Here is a 19,509-nt window from a genome sequence, read left to right as displayed (position 1 = left end):
CCACGTAGGTAACGTACCGAGTGTCTACTGAGAGCCAGGCACTGGTCCAGGCACTGGGTATAGGGATGAGCAAAACAGATGGACTCTTTGCCCTTGTGGAGCTTAACGTTCAGTGTTATCTACCAAAAATAAAAAACAGAGATAGCGTCAGGTTGTGTTTAGTGCTACGGAGAAAAATAAAGCCGAGTGCGAGACAGGAACGACGGGATGGTACTTTAGACAGTGTCGTTGGGGGAGGCGCTGACACGCAGTGTTAATTGCTGCATCTGTCCCTCTAGCTTAGATGAAAGGCCATCTTCTCTGTGCTGCTCTCTCTGACCATCCCGGCTAAGGGGGCTCCTGTTCCTCTGACTTCCGGTAGCTCCCCCTCCCCCCAACATCTTCACCCCTCTTTTGGCACTTAGTTCTCAATGCCTGTATGGTAGCTCCCTGTGATGTCATCTCAATTACCAGCTTCTTTGGGGTGATCCCACAAAGGTTCTCAAAAGATATTGGTCCAATTCATTAATTCCATAAACTCAGATTTTTCCTAAATTACCAAGCCCAGAGTAAATAGTAAATCTTTCTACAACACCAGGAGCGGAACTTTGCTCACAGACCTTACCCAAGGACTTGGGTGTGTTGCTGTTGTCCTCTGTGCAATATAAACAGTGTCTCCTCCGTCTGCCTGGGGACCAGCCTCAAGGGAACCCTCAGCCACCAGGCTCGGGTCCTGGCTGACAGCTCAACGCTGACTCTGCCCCAGAGCCCATCAGGCACAGCAGGAAGAGCTGTCCCCAGAGTGTTTAGTTTCACCCTGCTGGTTTACTGTGACTAGTGCATGGCCAAAACAGTATTAAAGGTCCACAAATTTTATGCCACCACAATGTACACACCAACACACTGAAAGTCTCAACTTGTCAATCTCCTGTTGAGTTGAGACAAATGTCGGGAAGACACAGAACTTATTCCAGTGTCAATGCCAAGGAGCGAGGGAAGAAAAGCATTTAGAAATCCAGGGATCCTGGCTCAGGATTCGGCCGTCTTAAATGAAGCTGAACGTAAGTCACACTTGAGGATATTCATGGAAAGTTACACCACGCATAATCTCAGAGCCAGGAGCCCTGCACAACCCGGTGGGTGACAGGCTGGAGAACACAGGATGAAAGCCTCATTCTTCCTAACGCTGCTTGCGGTCCAATTGGCCATCGACACGTATGTGACACATTTCACTTATTTCTCCCAGCACTCTCTCCCACCCAGAGAGGTGGTGGTGACATTGTGCCCGCTTGACAGAGGGGGAGCTCCAGGCTTACTGCAGAGGTTCCCAATTCACTGCACCAAAATCACCTGGAGAGACTTTAAAAACACAGATTCTTGGGCCTTTCCCCAGAGATTCCCATTTGATTGACCTCCGGTGGTGCCCAGACACTGGTGTGCTTAAAAGCTCCCCATGTGTTCATAACGTGCAGCCAACGTTGAGGATCACCAGTGTAGGGAGAAAGGAACTTGTTCAGGGTATTAAAGTCTTTAAAGGACTGAAACAGCTCACTATAGACAATGTTTTTATCCACCCCAAATTCATATGTTGAAACCTAACCCCCAATGGGATGATGGTATGTGGAGGTGGGGCCCTTGGGAAATGATTAAGTTGTAATCTTCATGAATAAGATTAGTCCCCTTATAAAAGGGACCCCAGAGAGCTCCCTCGCCCCTTCTGCCATGTGAGGACACAGCGAGAAGACGGCCATCTGTGAACTGGGAAGCAGTTCTGAATCTGCTGGTGCCTTACATTGGATTTCCCAGCCTCAGAACCATGAGAAATAAATTTCTGTTGTTTATAAATCACCTGGTCTATGGTAATTTGTTACAGCAGCTTGAATGGACTAAGACATAGCCTTTGCACCCCAGTTTCCTCTGTACCAGTGGCTCACCAACTTTCCCTTGCATCAAAAGCCCCAGGACTTGTTAAATGAAGCACAGAGTGCTGGGCCCCACTGAAGAACTTCTGATTCAGTAGGTCTGGAGCTAAACTTGGCACTTTTTCTTCTGGGTTTTTAAAATTTTTTTATTTACCATTATCAAATAAAAAAGATTTTATTAGCATCCAAATATGTGTCTGTTAGCTCCACAATTTATTTTTCTTTTTAAAAATATTTTTATTAAAACATAGCTAACACAAAATACTATATTAGTTTCAGGTATATACCATAGTTATTCAACAGTATCCACCTGGCACTATACAGTTATTACCATATTATTGATTATATTCCCTATGCTAAAGAAGTGATGACCATGACAAATCCAGCAACCATCTGACACTGTGCCATGCTATCACAATATTATTGACTATATTTCCTATGTTGTACATTATTCCCCAAGACTTATTTGTTTTATACCTGGAAGTTTGAACCTCTTATTCTTTTTTATCTTTTGCCCCCCACCCCTTTTTTTCAATTAGAGTTGACATCGAGTATTAATTTATATTAGTTTCAGGTGTAGAGCATAGTGGTTGGAGATTTATATAACTTATGAAATGTTCCCCTTGACTAGTACCCACCTGGCACTATAGATAGTGATTACCATATTACTGACTATATTCCCTATATGTTACATCCTCATGACTATTTTGTAACTACCAGTTTATATTTCTTAATCCTCCACCTTTTTCACCCTGCCCCCCAACCCCACTCCCATCTATCACCCTGATAAATCTAGTACCCATCTGATACCATACATAGTTATCCAATATTATTGACTATATTCCTTATGCTATACCCTACATCCCCATGACTAGTGTGTAACAACCGATTTGCACTCTTAATCCCTTCCCCTTTTTCACTTACCCTCAAGCCCCCTCCCATCTGGCAACCACCCAAATGTTCTCTATCTATGAGCTTGTTTCGGTTTCATTGTTTGTTTATTTTTTTCTTTAGATTCCACTTGTAAGTGAAATTACATGACATTTATTTTTCACTATCTGACCTACTATACTCAGCACAATACCCACTAGGTCCATCATGTTGTCACAGATAGCAAGATTTCATTCTTTATTTATGGTTGAGTAATATTCCATTGTATATACTTACCACCCCTTCTTTATCCATTCATCCATTCAGGGACACTCAGGTTGACTTCATATCTTGGCTATTGTAAATAATGCTGCAGTAAACATATGGATGCACATGTCCCCTCGAAGTAGCATTTGGGTTTCTTTGGATAAATACCCAGAGGTGGGATTACCAGGTCCTTCTTTATCTCTTGTTATAGTCTTTGTTTTAAAGTCTATTTTGTCTGGTGTAAGTTTTGATACCCCAGCTTTTTTGTTTGTTTGTTTGTTTCTATTTTCATGAAATATCTTTTTTCATCCCTTTACTTTCAGTCCATGTGTGTGTCTTTCAATCTAAAGTCTCTTGTAAGCAGCATATGTAAGGATCTTGTTTTCTTATTCATTCAACCACCCTATCTTTTGGTTGGAGCATTTAATCCATTTACATTGAAAGTAATTCTTGATAGGTATGTCGTTATTGCCATTTTACTATTCATTTTATTATTTATTTATTTATTGTCATAAAGACGTCCCTCTAAGATTCCTTGTAATACTGGTTTGGTGGTGAGGAACTCTTTTAGCTTTTTCTTGTCTGGGAAGCTTGTTATTTATCATTCGATTCTAAATGATAGCTTTGCTGTCTAGAGTGGTCTTGATTGTAGGTCCTTGCTTTTCATCACTTTGAATATTTCTTGCCAATCCCATCTGGCCTGCAAAGTTTCTGTTGAGAAATCAGCTGATAGTCTTATGGGAGCTCCCTTGTAGGTAACTAACTGCTTTTCTTTTGCTGCTTTTAAGGTTCTCTCTTTGTCTTTAACCTTTGGCATCTAAATTATAATGTGTCTAGGTGTGGGCCTGTTTGGATTCATCTTGTTTGGGAATCTCTGCACTTTCTGGGCTTGTATGTCTATTTCCCTCACCAGGTTAGAGAAGTTTTCCATCATTATTTCTTCAGATAGGTTTTCAATTCCTTGCTTTCTCACTTCTCCTTCTGGTACCCCTATAATGCAGATGTCAGTATGCTTGATATTGTCCTGGAGGTCCCTTAAACTCTCTTCAGTTTTTTGGATTCTTTTTTCTTTTTGCTGTTCTGATTGGGTGTCTTCTGCTACCTTATCTTCTAAATCACTGATTCAATCCTCTGCTTCATCTAATCTGTTGATTCCCTATAATGTATTCTTCATTCCCATTATTGTATTCTTTACTTCTGTTTTTTGTTTTTGTTTTTTAATGTTTTCTGACTCCATTTTTATGTTTCCTGTCTCTTTGTTGAAGTTCTCCCTGGTCATTGAGCATCCTTATAACCAGTGTTTGGAACTCTGCATCTGATAGATTGCTTGTTTCCATTTTGTTTAGTTCTTTTTCTGGAGTTTTGTTCTGTTCTTTTATTTGGGACATGTTTCTTTGTCTCCCCAATATGGCCATCTCCATGTGTTTGTTACTATATATTAGGTAGGGCTTCTATGCCTTCTGGTATTCATAGAGTGGCTTTATATAGTAGGTGTGCTGTGGAGCTCAGTGGCACAGTCTTCCTGGTCACCTGAGCCGCATACTCCAGGTGTGTCCCTTATGTGGGTTGTATGTGCCCTCCTCTTGGAGTTGAGCCTTGGTTGCTGTTTGCACATCAGTGGGAGGGATTGACCCTCAGGCCCACTGGTTGTAAGGATTGGCCATGACTACAGTGGAGGAGTTGTAGTGTAGGGGCTGACCCCACAGAGCAGGATCTGCCTCAGCAGGGCTCTGGTGCCTGCCCAATCTGCCCCTTAGGTGTGTCACCCTTGGAGGTGGCTGGGTGATGCACCAGTTCATTTCAAAGCTGGCCACTCAGGATGCTAATCCCAGGGCCTCCTGGGAGAGGATCCACTGCAGGTTAATTTCAGCTGCAGCCCGTCCCCCATCTGGGGCCAGCTGGCAGGAGCCACAAAGCAATCTGCAGATGGCTGCCGCCTGTGCTGTGCATGGGCCAACTGCAAACAGGCTGGCTGCTGCTAGTGTCGGGCGTAGGGCTGCTCAGCCAGAGGTACAGGACATGCTCAAGCCAGACGCTGCTTTTTTGGGTTCCGTAAACCTTTGAGAGACCCTAGGAAAGTCTGCAGTGTTAAGCAAGGCAGGTGGTTTGTACAAATAAGCCACTGGCAACAGCTTGGGTGTGCCTGAAAGTTGGGTAGGGCAGAGTTTCCGAATCACCAGGGTGTGGCAAATAAATGTTAGCCAGCTTGATGTAAACTCAGGTATGGGTGGCCTTGTGCATTTTCACTCTGGGAAGGGGGAGGGCTCAACAAAGAAAAATGGCCTCCGACAGCGCCTCCATCTGGGAGAAAGCTGCCCATCCAACCCCTATCCTGAAGCCAGACAACTTAGTCCCCTATCATATGTCGCTGCTGCCTCTCCAGCCACTGCCCTAGTGCTGGAGCTCAGAGCTAGTGATTCCTTCAGTGGGTAAGTCTGCGGTCCCTTTAAGAGAAGAGGCTGGGACCCCATCCGCCTTCGGTCTCACTCAGCCACAATCTCCACTGGTTTTCACAACCAGAAACTATGGGGACTTCTCTCTCCAGCACTGAACCCCAGGCTAGGGAAGGGCAGGGACCCCTTGCTCCTGAGAGGCAAGATATCTGTAGCCAAGATATGCCTCCTGGTTTTTAATGGTCACACGTGGGTGTGGGACCAGCCAATTTCATGTCTCTGCCTCTCCTACCAGTCTCAAGGTGGCTTCTTTTGCACATCCATAGTTGTAGGGCTTCGACTCAGCTAGACCTCAAGCAATTCCTGATAATGGTGGTTTTTCAGCTCAGCTGTAATCCTAATGTGGTCGTGGGATAAGGTAAGCACAGTGTTCACCCCTTGTGCCATCTTGACCAGAACTCTAAACTTGGCACTTTTAACAAGCTCTTAGGACATTACTGCTGCTGGTAGCCTAGGGAACACACTTTGAGAACCACTGTGCTATCTCCTGAAGGTCTGCTGCTCTTATTCTGGATGTAAATCTAGAGCTCATGGTTTGAAAAACAGAAGGCAGGGGAGGGAGATGACTGCCACCCTAGGTGGTATGTTCTCTTAACTTCAAAGCCTCCTACCTTCTGAATGTGAGATGCAAGGGAGGAAATGCCATATAACCATCCCCGTATCCCCACAGGAGGGAGCTGATTCTATTGAACAGTTCACAGCCTGGATTGTGAATCCAGGATTGAGTTCGTTCTGACAGTGTGCACACTGCTGAGAGAACTGAAACCCCCTCAGGGTGGGTCCTGTGGGAAGGAATTCACCCATATTAACCACCTTGTCTAGTTACAAATCCACATCAAGCAGCCAGAACCATTAAGGGATTAAACAGAAGGAACAAAAAAGCCCAAGAAAGCCAAGCAAACCTTTGGTTTTTGCAAACATATAAGGCCTTAGAAGCTGGTGATAATGAAGAAATTTGCTAACAAAGATAATGAGTGAAGAGTCCCATGACCTAACATTCTTTATCTAGGGCCCAGTAATTTCATTTTAGCTGCACATTTTTTTCTTTCTAGGGGACCTTGTCTATTTCTGTGGCTTAAAGCTGAAGTTCCCAGAAAGCAAGGGGTCCTACCTCCAATTAGGCACTATAGAAATCTTTGAGGAATGGGCGGCTCTCCTGGCTTTTCATGGGCAAGGCCCAGGGGTGCTGTTCTGACCAATGAGCCCGGGGAGGCCCTGAGCGACTAACTGCCCTGGGTCCTGGGTGAAAACCTGATTGGCAGTATCTGTGCCCAGAAACTAACATCACTTTACACATAAACACAAGTGATTTTTGGCATAGTTTTAATGCACAACAAATTTCCTAGGAATGGAATTACTGTGAAAATGGACAGAAAATGGTACTTTTGTTCACTGAAAAAAATATCTGGTATTTAATTTGTCAACACACATTTAGGTCTGTGTGTATTTTCGGCTGTGGCACTGACAGTGGTCCAACTATCGAAGCAAAGATATGACTTTCATTTTATTTTTCCTTTATGTTATAGTTGGGGGCCATATTGATTTTTGAAATCAATAACCTGCCTACCATGTAGGTTATGCTATGCGTTTTCCCACCTCTACCTTTTCAAATAAAAAAATTTTCAAATATACACAAAGTTAAAAGAATTGTAGAATGAACACCCATATGTATGTACCAGTTTATTCTGTCTTAGTTTCTGACCAGGATTTTCATTACATATGTCATTAGGTCTGAGAGAATTGGCTTAAACACACCCAGTTTTTGTATTTTCCAGGGTACTGACAAAGACTCTTTGACCTAACTCTAGTTAGGCTACCCTGAGTCCTCTTTTTGACTAGGCCCTAACCTTGGGCTCTGTCTTGGTTCCCTTATTCCAATCTTAGCAAGAATCCTGCTGAGCCAGCCCTGGTCTGACCACTCTCAATATCTGATCACCCTTGGCTGCCTTCAGCAAAAATCTTGATAAGTCAGTTAGCAAAGAACTACTCTTTCTCTAAGTAATTTTCCATCTACCAACACCCCCAGCATGCTCCTTGTCTCTAAACCCCCATTTTTACTTATTGGATTTAGGGTTGAGCCCAATCTCTCCCTTCTACTACAAAACCCCACTGCAATAGCTCCCCCCCTTGAATAAAGCCTTATCTTCTTTAACAAGTTCCTGAGTCACTTTTTCTTTAACAGTATAGAGTTTGGAACCCTTAGTTCAGCGCTATTCCCTCTGAGGAAGTTTTTTGATTATCGGTTCTGCTGAAATCTTGGCGGGGTCCTGGGTTAGTAGGGGAGCCTGTCCACTTACAGTTCAGAATCTTTCCTAACCTGGCCCCACCTGCATCCCCTTCATCACCGTTTTTGCACCTTCAGCCACACTGGGCTCCAGGGCAGGCCTGTGAACTTCGATTCAACATTCTTCCCGGGGCCTGGAAAGCCCGGCCCCTACTTCTTTGCCGGTTGAAACCCTAATCATTCTTCCAGACCCGATTCCACTGTCGTCCCCTCTGTGAAACCTGCCCCAACCCCCTACTGGGCAGTGACTGCCTGCACTGTGTTCACAGCTCCGTTGTGGCACTTTCCCCAGGCTGACCGGAGCCAGCCTCCTGGACTGGACTCGAAGGCCCTTGCGGGAGGGGAGTGGTGCCAGTCATCTGACTTTGCATCCCCCATGCTTAATACCGTCCCTTGCACACAGCAGCCCCCAATAAATGCTTCTTGAATTTGACAGATGGTTTAAAATCTAGGAGAAAGTAATTACGCAGGTACCATACTGGCTGGTTCATGTGGTTTTGAAAGTCCAGGCTTGTTTAAACGCATAACAGATTCTATCCATCAAAAAACAATGTTCTGCTCACCAGTTCTGACTTAGAGAAATGTGGAAGCTATCAAAGAGAATTGATCAGTTCATAAAATATTTGTGGCCCTGTTGGCCTAGGAGAACAAAACACAATCAATACCATTTTTAGAACCAAAGGATTGTAAAACAGATATATAGGTTTGGGATTAAATATTGTAAAAGTATATTCCTGATACATGCACTTCTTGAGAGAGACGGAGCTCTTCTTATTCATCTATGTAACTACCTGTGCGTACCTTGGTATTGAACACATCATAGGTATTCAGTTTTGTTCTGGGTTGAATGATGTATGTGGGGGAGTCACATTTTATAATTTTATATCGAGCAGTACAAAGAAAAATGCTTTTACCTTGTCCTGCACTGGCAGTAAAAGCCTTTAATAGGTCCAGGGAAATTATCCTTGTGCATTGACCAGAAAGCGGACTAAATGAGGTGCCGCTGGCCACACAGGGGCTGCAGAGCCTGTCCCCAGGGCACAGCCCACCCTGAACAGAGCCCTCCTTCTCGGCATCAAGTCATATCTCACATCACCAGGGTGCTGATGTTATTAATAGTATCTGTTTGGTATTCTAAAGGATTGTGAAGTGGTTTGGTATCAACAAGGGGAGTTCTTTCATTCAAATGAAAAGCAGCACTAGTTTTTCTCATCGATCAGAGGAGGACCGGTTGGTCGATGAGGAGTTTGTAGGCCAACAAACTATCAGAAGAGACATTATTTTCAAGAGCCTGTTTGTCGTGATGAAGCGTCACCTACTCCAGCTACAGATTTACCAGGAGAGTACAAATAGCGACGCCTGGTCTTCAATTTAGAACACGAAAGAGAATAAGATACTTATGTTGGCCAATGGGACAGTATGGGGGAGTGACATGTAAGCGCTGATACATTGCTTAACGTCTCACATCGCCTGTAAATTGAATTTTTGAAAGCAGACATGTTTGCCCTTTTCAAAGGAAACTAAAATGTGTCATCTGTAATAGGCCATAGTCAGAAAACATATGACATAACAGGGGGATTTCCCCATGCTAATTTTCTGGATTAAATGGGAATCCTAAAAAATTGAGACAAGTATGTAAATAGGTCCTATGTGTTGTTGCCGAAGCGATGAGGCCATTAACATTTCCCTTCTCTCCAAAAGTTCAAAAAAAGACTTTGCAACACGCTAGGATGATTTGAGCATTTGATTCAAACTGTTATAGAAAGCTGCTTGAGAAGACAGCTCTCTCACGTCTTTCTGCCAAGATTACGCAGTTCCAAGAACCTGTTCTTTTCAATGCCAAGGTGTTGTTTTCTCTTTTTAAGATTTTTATTAAAATCCAGCTAATGTAAGTACAAAATTATATTAGTTTCAGGTGTACATCACAGTTATTCAGCAGTATCCACCCGGCACTATACATAGTTATTCCCTCATTATTGATTATATTCCCTATGCTAAAGAAGTGATCACCATGATAAGTCCAACAACCATCTGACACTGTACCTGCTATAACAATATTATTGACTGTATTTCCTATGCTATATGTTATATCCCCATGACTTATTTGTTTTATACCTGGGACTTTGAACCTCTTATTCCCCTTTATCTTTCCCCCCCTTTTTTAAATTTTCAATTACAGTTGATATTCAATATTATGTTATATTAATTTCAGGCATGCAGTATAGTGGTTAGATAGACATTTATATAATTTACGAAGTGGTCCTGCTGACTAGTACCTACCAGGAACTGTACATAGTTATTACCATATTATTGATTATATTCCCTATGCTTTACTTTACATCCCCATGACTATTTTATAACTGCCAATTTGTATTTCTTAATCCCTTCACCTTTTTCACCTGCCCCCATCCCCCTCCCATCTGGCAACCATCAAAATGTTCTCTGTCTCTGTGAGTTTGTTTCTGTTTTGTTCATTTGTTTATTTTGTTCTTTAGATTGCACTTGTAAGTGAAATTATATGACATTTGTCTTTTACTACCTGACTTACTATACTCAGCACAATACCCTCTAGGTCCATCCATGTTGTCGCAAATGGTAAGATTTCATTCTTATTTATGGCTGAGTAATATTCCAGTGTATATATGTACCACTTCTTCTTTATCCATTCATCCATTCAGGGACACACAAGGCTGTCTCCACATCTTGTCCATTGTAAACAATGCTGCAATGAACTTATGGATGCACAGATCCCTCAAAGTAGCATTTTGGGTTTTTAGATAAATACCCAGAAGTGGGTTTACTGGGTCCTTCTTTGTCTATTGTTATAGCCATTGTTTTAAAGTCTATTTTGTCTGGTATAAGTATTGGTACCCTAACTTTTTTGTTTGTTTGTTTCCATTTTCATGAAATATCTTTTTCCTATCCCTTTACTTTCAGCCTGTGTGTGTGTCTTTCGATCTGATGGAAGTCTCTTATAGGCAGCATATGTAAGTGATGTTTTCTTATCCATTCAGACCCCTATCTTTAGATTGGAGCATTTAATCTGTTTACATTGAAAGTAATTGTTGATAGGTATATAGTTATTGTCATTTTATTATTCATATTTTTGATTTTTTTCATCCTAAACAAGTCCCTCTAAGATTCCTTGTAATACTGGTTTGCTGGTGAGGAACTCCTTTAGCCTTTTCTTGTCTGGGAAGCTCTTTATTTGTCCTTGGATTCTAAATGATAGCTTTGTTGGGTACAGTAATCTTGTTGTAGGTCTTTGCTTTTCATCACTTTGAATATTTCCTGCTAATCCCTTCTGGAATGCAGTTTCTGTTGAGAAGTCAGCTTACAGTCTTATGGAAGCTCCCTTATAGGTAACTCCGTTTCTCTTGCTGCTTTTAAGATTCTCTTTGTCCTTAACCTTTGGCATTTTAATTATGATGTGTCTTGGTGTGAGCCTGTTTGGGTTCATCTTATTTGGGACTCTCTGCACTTTCTGAGCTTGTATATCTACTTCCTTTTTCAGGTTAGGGAAATTTTCCATCATTATTTCTTCAAATAGGTTTTCAATTCCTTGCTCCCTCTCTTCTCCTTCTGGTACATCTATAATGCAAGTATTGGTATGCTTGATGTTGTCCCAGAGGCCCCTTAAACTCTCTTCAGTTTTTTGGATTCTTTTTTCTTTTTGCTGGTCTGATTGGGTGTTTTCTGCTACCTTATCTTCTAAACCACTAATTCAATCCTCTGCTTCATCTAATCTACTGTTGATTCCCTGTAATGTATTCTTCATTCTCATTATTGTATTCTTACTTCTGACTTTTTGTTTTGTTTTTTAATCTCTATTTTTATGTTTCCTGTCTCTTTGTTGAAGTTCTCCCTGAGATCATTGAGCATCCTTATAACCAGTGCTTGGAACTCTGCATCTGGTAGATTACTTGTCTCCATTTTGTTTAGTTCTTTTTCTGGAGCTTGGTTCTGTTCTTTTCTTTGGGACAGGTTTCTTTGTGTCCCCATTTTGGCTGCCTCCCTGTGTTGTTTCTCAGTATTAGGTGGGGCAGCTATGTGCTCCGGTCTTAGTAGAGTGGCCTTATGTAGTAGGTGTGCTGTGGGGCTCAGTGGCACAGTCTTCCTGGTCACCTGAGCCACACACTCCAGACGTATCCCTTGTGTGCATTGTGTGCGTCCCCCTCTTGTAGTTGAGTCTTGGTTGCTGTTTGCACATCAGTGGAAGCGACTGACCCTCGAACTCATTGTGAGGATTGACTGTGACTATTGTGTGGGGGCTGACCCTACAGAGCAGCATCTGCTCCAGCAGGGCTCTGAGGCCTATCCAATTTGCCTCTTGGTTGTGTCATCCTTGGAGGTGGCTGGGTGATTCTCCAGCTTGTTCTGACATGTACCAGCCCCAGGGCCACCTGGGAGGAGACCTGCTGCAAGTCAAGTTCAGGGGCAACTTGTGGCCCACCTGGGGCCACCTGGCAGGAGCCATTTGCAGGTGGCCGCCACCCGTGCCATGGTTTGAAGTGCCTCAAGAGGGCAAGCTATGAACCCAGGTTGGCTGCCGCTAGTGCCGAGCTTAGGGCTGCTCAGCCAGAGGTACAGGACACCCTCAAGCTAGATGCTGCTTGCCTGGGTTCCATGAACCTTTGAGAGATCCTAGGAAAGTCTGCAGCATGAGCCAAGGCAGGCAGTTTATACAGAAAAGCCACTGGCAGCAGCTTAGGTGTGCCGGAAACTTGGGTGAGGCAGGATCTCAGAATCACCAGGGCCTGGTGAACGAATGGTGTCAGCCAGCTTGATGGAGACGCAGGTATGATGGCTGCCTGCATCTGTACTCATCTGCCCTCCAGGAAGGAGGAGAGCTCAGCAAAGAAACAATGGCCTCTGCCAGCTCCTCCATCTGGGAGGAAGCTGCCCCTCCAGCCCTTTTCCTGAAGCTAGACACCTGAGTTCCCCCACCCCGGCCTGTATGTTTCTGTCGCCTCTCGAGCTGCTGCCCCAGTGCTGGAGCTCAGAGCCAGTGATTCTGTTGGTCAGTCTGTGCGTGGTCCCTTTAAGATGAGTGCCTGGGACTCCAGTTGCTCACTATCTCACTCAGGCAAAACCTCCACTGGTTTTTACAACCAGAAATTATGGGGACTTTTCTCCCTGCTGGGGAGCCCGGTGTGGCACTGGGATGTCTTGCTCCCTTGGGAGGGACCTCTGCAGCTGAGATATCCCTCCCGATCTTTAATGGTCACATGTGGGTGTGGGATCAGCCCTTTCTGTGCCTCTGCCCCTCCTACCAGCCTCGAAGTGGCTTCTTCTGTGTGTCCTTAGTGAAGGGCTTTGGTTCAGGAAGATTTCATGTGATTCTCAGTAAGGGTTGTTTTGTAGTTCAGTTGTAAGTTTGATGCGGTCATGGGAGAAGGGAAGCACAGCGTTTACCTACTCTGCCATCTTGACCGGAACTGTCAAACTCCTCATTTTTCTTTCTTTTAAAAAAAAATAAATATAGAAAAAGAACACGTGGTCCTTTCTTAGGGAGACTCTGCTGTGTGATGTGCATGACTTAGCGGCTCTATGACTTCTGTAAGGAACACTTACCATTTGGATGTGTGCGAAATGCTATCTCACCCCGAATTAGCAAACTCCCCCAGGCTGGCCTGGTTCAACTCTCTAAACACACGAAATATACTTACATTCTGGAAGTCATTAACTTCAACTGCTTCTTCAGACCCACTTCCCATTGTGAAGGTCTCCAAGTTGTTCCCAGCATCTATTTCCATTGAACCATCTTGTAATTTCCCATTGATACTCATGGTATAATGGACATTGTAAATCTGGAAACGAACATAAGAATAGTGACACTTTCCTTTTAGAGCAATTTGGGGATTATCTTAGATCTGCAGTATATGAGGTAGCTTTCATATTTATAGAGATACACTGATTTATCCTTAAGAGTGCTACATTTATATAAAAGGACCTCTTCCATATACCAATCACTTAATATGACAAGTTCGTAAGGAATGCTTTTAAAGTGAAACCTTTGATAGTCTCTGCTACTAATTCAAATAGCTCAGGGATGTGAAATCCTGGCTGGGTATAGAAGCATCTGCGGAGCATCTCCAGCTACCATGTCTGGGATTCCCCCTGGACCGGTCAGATCAGCACCTATGGGGATGGAGTTTAGGCATAGACCTTTCTTTCTTTTTTTTTTTTTTAAAGGACAATTCTACACATCCAGCATTGAAACCTGTTGATGCCTAGATGGAAACCGAGGAGGCAGAGGGTTAACTGGTCTATCAACTAAATAAGTCTGCAGAGGGACCTCAATTTGAAAGTTGTTTTCTAACCTTTTGGCTACAGTTGGGCATGGAGTGTGGTATATAGTGAGAACTGCAGACAGCACTGGGGTTTTCCCAATACGGAGCAGCATTTACAGAGAGGACGGTCAATGTGGACATCTGTTTCCATTCAAAATGGGAGTTACTCATTTTAATGACTCCTCGGGACGGGCATATGGGGTTGTAGGGCATTTTGTTATGAGAGGTGTGGGGGGTGAAGGGAGGGAGATTTGGCGCTGCAGATGGGCGCTGGTCCAGCAATCAGGAGGACAGGTGGCCACACCACTTAGCCCTGTGTCTTGGGAGTTGCCTGGAGTGTATAATGAAGTTGGGTCTCATAGGTGATTTTCCATTTATGTCCTTAAAGCTCCGAGGTTTCACAGAGGGGCCCAGAGGTGGCGGTGGGAGTCGGTGGGGCTGTGAGTCTCCTCTCCCCTGTCCACCTCCAACTGGAGCAGAGCGGCTCTGCTTCTGTTTTATGTGTGGTTATATTTCTGAGTAAAAGCTTCAGAAAAATACTGCTGTTCAAAATTTTCTTTTTTAAAAAGCTTACCATTAAACTAGATGATCCAGGGGACTGTCTTAGTTTAGACACCTTGTTAGTCCACTAGCTTAAAAAATAATTCACACACTGCTCCTGCTCAGTGTGTTGGTGCCCTGCTAGAACTTTCTCTGCGTTGTGGGGTAGTTGGCGGGTGTCTTTTCTTTTCCGTTCTTTTTCTGACTTAGAGACATATATTTATATCTTACAGAGATCTATCTTATATGCTCTATAATATGCAAATTCTTTTTAAAGGGGAAGGCATGAGAACTGATGAAAGACACTTGCTGCTTAGTGTCAGGTCAGTAGGTCAGAACCGCGAAGAGCTCAGATTCAATTCGAGTCTGATTTTCTCCCTCATTATGAAGAACGACTGCTACATGGGCAAAAACTGGAAAAAGTATCTGTTGTTATTGGATCATTAGCTGTAGAAAACTCATTATTACAAGACCCACAGGGCATGATTTTATTTAATCAGCGGAGATGTAGAAATGGCTTTGCTAGCCAGTACCCTTTCAGGCCTCAGCCTTCACGCAGCGGAGCAGAAGGTGTCAGTGAGCTGGTTCAGCGCCACCCTCTCTCAGTGCCCCTCCCTTCCTCCGGCAGTGAACTTCCATTCCTGCAGTGTGCTGTCTCCCACGCAGGCCTGAGCCTGAGAACCGCTTCCAGGGGTTCTGATTTAGTGGAGCTGGAGCAGAGTCCCCCAGTCGACCTGGTTTCGCTTTGCAGCTCAGGTGGTCCGTACGATCAGCCCAGTGTGGGAAGCCTGTTTGATTTGGCTGAGCTGGTGCTTTCCACGGGTAAAGTTTGGAAAGCAGACTCTGTTCTGTCCCTGTGCTCTCAGAGCAGCCACTATTCACATGGGTTAATTGTGACTGTCAAAAGGAGCACGGCAGACAACACTCATGTGAGTTCCTGCTGGCACAAGTGTCCTTCACTCAGGAGGCAAGAGGCTCTGTTTTTTGGTTGTTGAGCACAAGCTTTTACTAGCAGCGCAATGCAAAACTTAGGAAATTAACAGTTTCCACGTTCTTAGCAGGGCTAAAGGAGACAAGATTGTAACACTAGAAGAGTGGCTTGTGGTCCTAATTTCACTTTCCTCCACCATCACCTGTCGCCACCTTCCTCTCAGCAAAAGCTCCCTAACTAGGTATGGGATTGCATCCTTTGTAATGTGGCTTCCGTCCATCTTTTATAAGCAGTGCACTTCCTGCAGGGGGCAGCAGTGAGAGGGCCTGTGCCCTCCCGAAGCCATAGGGGCAGTGGTGGTAAATAGTCTGAAATTATTTCCAAAGTACTGGGCTCCCAGCTCATAAGGAGCCTGGGCTGATGGAGCAGTAATCACATTATCTCCTCTAAACCGCTGGAGCTGTTGGCACCTAAGGCTATTTCTATCCAAGTACAATAAAGTTTATTATTTGCCAAAATTCTGCTCCATGTGGTGCCTTGTACAGCAAAGGATATTTGCTAATGAGTTTCTAATAAAGCCTGGGTTCTATAAGATTAATCACATAATGTTTGGGACAAGGTCTTAAAAAAATCAATCTGAGAATAAAGGCTTCAAGCAATGATCTCATCCCCTATCTCACAGGGCAGGGTTGTCAGTGATCTCATATTGGTGGGCATTTCCCATATTTCAATGCCTTGTTCCATGTACAATAATGTGGCTGAAACATGGCTGCAATATTTGAGCTCAGTCACTTTGCTCCAATTATTAGCACTCCGATGCTTCACAGCCCTCCAGCTGACTTAGAGTAAACTTGTCCTAAGAGGATTTACCCATATGAAAGGGATAGGAGGTGAATTACGCTAGTCCCCCTTATAGAGCAATATAGACAAGCAGAGGCACAGATAATCCCCAAAGAGTGGGTAGTCCATTTGGTTGGGGATGTCTTTCTGTGTGACAGAGATTTACTTTTTTTTTTTATTATGTTTTCTTTCGGCTATTTAGATTTGTATTTAGGGAAAGGAGACCTGTGCATCTGCTGTGCATAGATGGTCCCAAATTTACTCTATTTAGTATTTTATGATTTGTTTTTCACAATTAAGTAATATGGATCCGCATAAAATATTTTGGGAGTAAAAAAAAAAAGAAAAAAGAAGCCTACCACAGTGTTCTTCATTCTCCCGTCTGTATAGGAAATAGCAAAATAACTTTGATTGTCGGCAATAACATGTGATTCACTAACCCTCTGTATTCTTAGAATTTAATACTTCTCTCTTGAACCGGGCAACCAACCGTCTTGCAGGAAAGTAAAAGATATGAAAAAAGGGAGCCCAGCTTATTCAGTATGATCTTTCAATCTCTCTTTTTAGAAGCTTGTCAGTTAGCTGTGTGTGCCTTGAATAATTAAATGCCAAATGGTATTCATTTTAATATATATCATGATCAAAATCTTTATCAAAAAAAAAAAGCCAAGCTATTTTTAACCCCAAGTGACCTATAACATTGAGGGTTTTGTCATCTAGAAGAGAGCATTTACATTTGACAACCATACAATTTCCCAAGGGATGACAATTGAAACCCTGCTATTAATGGAGATGTAGATATTGAAATCATTCCCATGTTCAGATTTGCTGCTTTCAAATAGGAGCATCTGGCCTAGCTTCCATATTTAAAATACAAATACATTAAGGCACTTTTCAAATGTACACAAAATACTGTGCAATTCTGATCTCACAAATCGATGCTTGTAAATTTGATATAGTCTCTAAAACAGACTCAGCGCTAAACAGCATGCTTATCTACATTAGGCACTGAGTTAAAAATACAAATTAGGCAGTGACTGCGGAAGACATGATGTGTAAAATGGTTGAATTGCTTTCAGCACCATTTTCTCTAAGTACTGGAATTCGTTCATGCTTTGCATTTCATGGTGGGAGAGGAGGGGGAAAAACAGCAGTCACAGATCCTCTGAGGGTAGTGATTAAGAAACAGCCTTTTGTATGCCCTGGAGATGGAATCCTTTTCTATTAGTCCAAATAAGCTTATGCCAGGCCTGGCAATGGTCATCAAGATAAAATGGCCCCCTTTCCATGTTGAACAAAATTCAGAGTATTTAGAGAAGACGCTGGAATTCTGCCCAGTCAAGTTAGAAGCACTTTTTTATAGTCCTTGAGAACCCACAGCGCTTTAAAATAAATAGTTGCATACAAAGAAAGTCGGAGAGCAGTTAATGAAACATTTACCATTAAATCACATGTGACTAGGCCAAAATGGATTTTAAAAGAGATTTGCCACCTTTAAGGAAGTTACACCTTTCCCCCCCTTAGAAAAAGAGATAAAAGAGCATTCATGAATAGGTCACATGTAAAAAGCAAGCAAACACAAATTCCTGAAAATTCCTGAAAGGTCAAATTTGTCCCCAACACTGGGGTCTAAATCTTCCTCCACTATTTTTGTCCCAGGCTGTTAAATTCACAGCCTTTTGCAGCCGGGAGAGGCCTTCGAGATCATTGAGTTCCATTTCTTCCCCAAGGATGGGTAAAGGGCTTTCCTCGAACCATCCCTGCATTTTTCCGCTTCTCTACGTTTTAAGACTCTCCCTTAAAACCCTGACTTGCTCTTCTACAAAGTCGCCTATGAGCAGAAAGCACGTGGCAGGGTTGGATGGAAGGAGGCAGATGTTCCGGAAGGCCCCTAGAGGAAAGCGGTTGCTGGGGCTGGAGGGTCTGCCCGCTGCTGAGAGCGGGTCCCGAGCAGACCAGCGCTCTGGCTCCACCTAGCGGGGAGCATGTGCGTGACAGGGAGGACCCCGCCACCCCGTGCACCTCCGGGCCCCACGCCCCTCCCAGCCCAGGGCACCCCGCACCCGGACTTACGTGATTGTCTGTCCCCTTCCAGAAGTAGAAGGCCCCGATTGCCCCGAAGAGCAGCAGTACCGCCCCCGAAATGAGGACCACGGCCCCGACTTTGAGCAGCCGCGCAGGGCTAGAGGGCTTCACGGTCACGGTGGCGTACGCCTGCGGGCGGGCGGGGGCCGGAGAGGGACGGGTCACGTCTGCGCCACTGGTACCCCTGCAGTCCCCCCGGAGTGCCCCCGGGGACTAGGGGTGGGAAACAGCTCGACCTGAGCATCTTCAGGCTCCCCCTTTCGCCGCGCTCCCTCCCACGGGTCCCTGGTACTCAGGCGTGGATGTCAGATAAGCAAACTTTGCGCGGTGCAGGGCCGTCGCCCCGTGGATCTGCACCCCCCCGCCGGCCACAGGACGCCCCCTCCTGACTCCTTTTCCATCTTCCCCTTCATACCCATCAGGGAATCCTGTGCTCTCTGCATATGAACACGCGTGGGGCGTCCACCCCACACACATTTGGGCGCCCCAATTTGCTCCCACCTTCCACATTCGGTGGCACAAATGCCTGACCTGGGACAGGGGATCCGGATCCCCCCTAGAAGCCCGGGTCCTGCGTGTGGACTAACCCCGTAGCTGGACTAAGGATTCCGGGCGGGACTCACCGGGGGACTGCAGAATTCGACGGCGTCAGGCCCCACCAGGGCGATGGGAACTTTGTCAGAGTTCTCCGTCATGATTGCAGCCCAAGGAGCAAGACGCTGGGAGGCTCTGTGCGCACCCTGGATTCTGTCCTGTTGCCCCGACGTGCTGGGCTTTTCAACTCTGCACACGCGCGCACACACCGTGCCGGTCAGCCCAGCGGTCCCCACCCCTTCCAGCGCCTCACTTCTCTCCTCCCTTCCCTCTTCAGCCTGAGCAGCAGTGTGAGCTCGTCCTGCATTCCGGACACACCTCCTTCTCTCTCTCTCTTGTCTACTGACCACCCCCACCCCCCAAAAAGAAAAAAACCACCCTGGTAAATCTGAGTATGTCACGCGTTGGGGTGGGGGGTAGGTAGACCAGGATGCTGGGTCCTGCAAACCCA

General features: G+C 44.6%; 1 protein-coding gene across 1 annotated transcript in view; it reads right to left on the bottom strand.

Moving 5' to 3' along the window:
* CNMD (chondromodulin) overlaps window positions 1-19,306 on the bottom strand; it is a 34,352-nt gene extending 15,046 nt beyond the window's left edge. Inside the window, exons 1-4 of the mRNA XM_019650363.1 lie at window positions 19,088-19,306; window positions 18,453-18,593; window positions 13,445-13,585; window positions 18-119 (exon numbers count right to left, since the gene is read on the bottom strand). Of these exons, the coding sequence (XP_019505908.1) occupies window positions 18-119; window positions 13,445-13,585; window positions 18,453-18,593; window positions 19,088-19,159 (456 nt within the window). The 5' untranslated portion in view covers window positions 19,160-19,306. The remainder of the gene's footprint in view (window positions 1-17; window positions 120-13,444; window positions 13,586-18,452; window positions 18,594-19,087) is intronic.
* Window positions 19,307-19,509: the final 203 nt, after the last annotated feature.

This window comes from Hipposideros armiger, unplaced genomic scaffold (assembly GCF_001890085.2).
Source record: "Hipposideros armiger isolate ML-2016 unplaced genomic scaffold, ASM189008v1 scaffold_140, whole genome shotgun sequence".
In the NCBI taxonomy this organism is placed as follows: Eukaryota; Metazoa; Chordata; class Mammalia; order Chiroptera; family Hipposideridae; genus Hipposideros; species Hipposideros armiger.
Note: the sequence above shows the minus strand (reverse complement) of the source record. Positions and strands in the feature narration are given on the sequence as shown.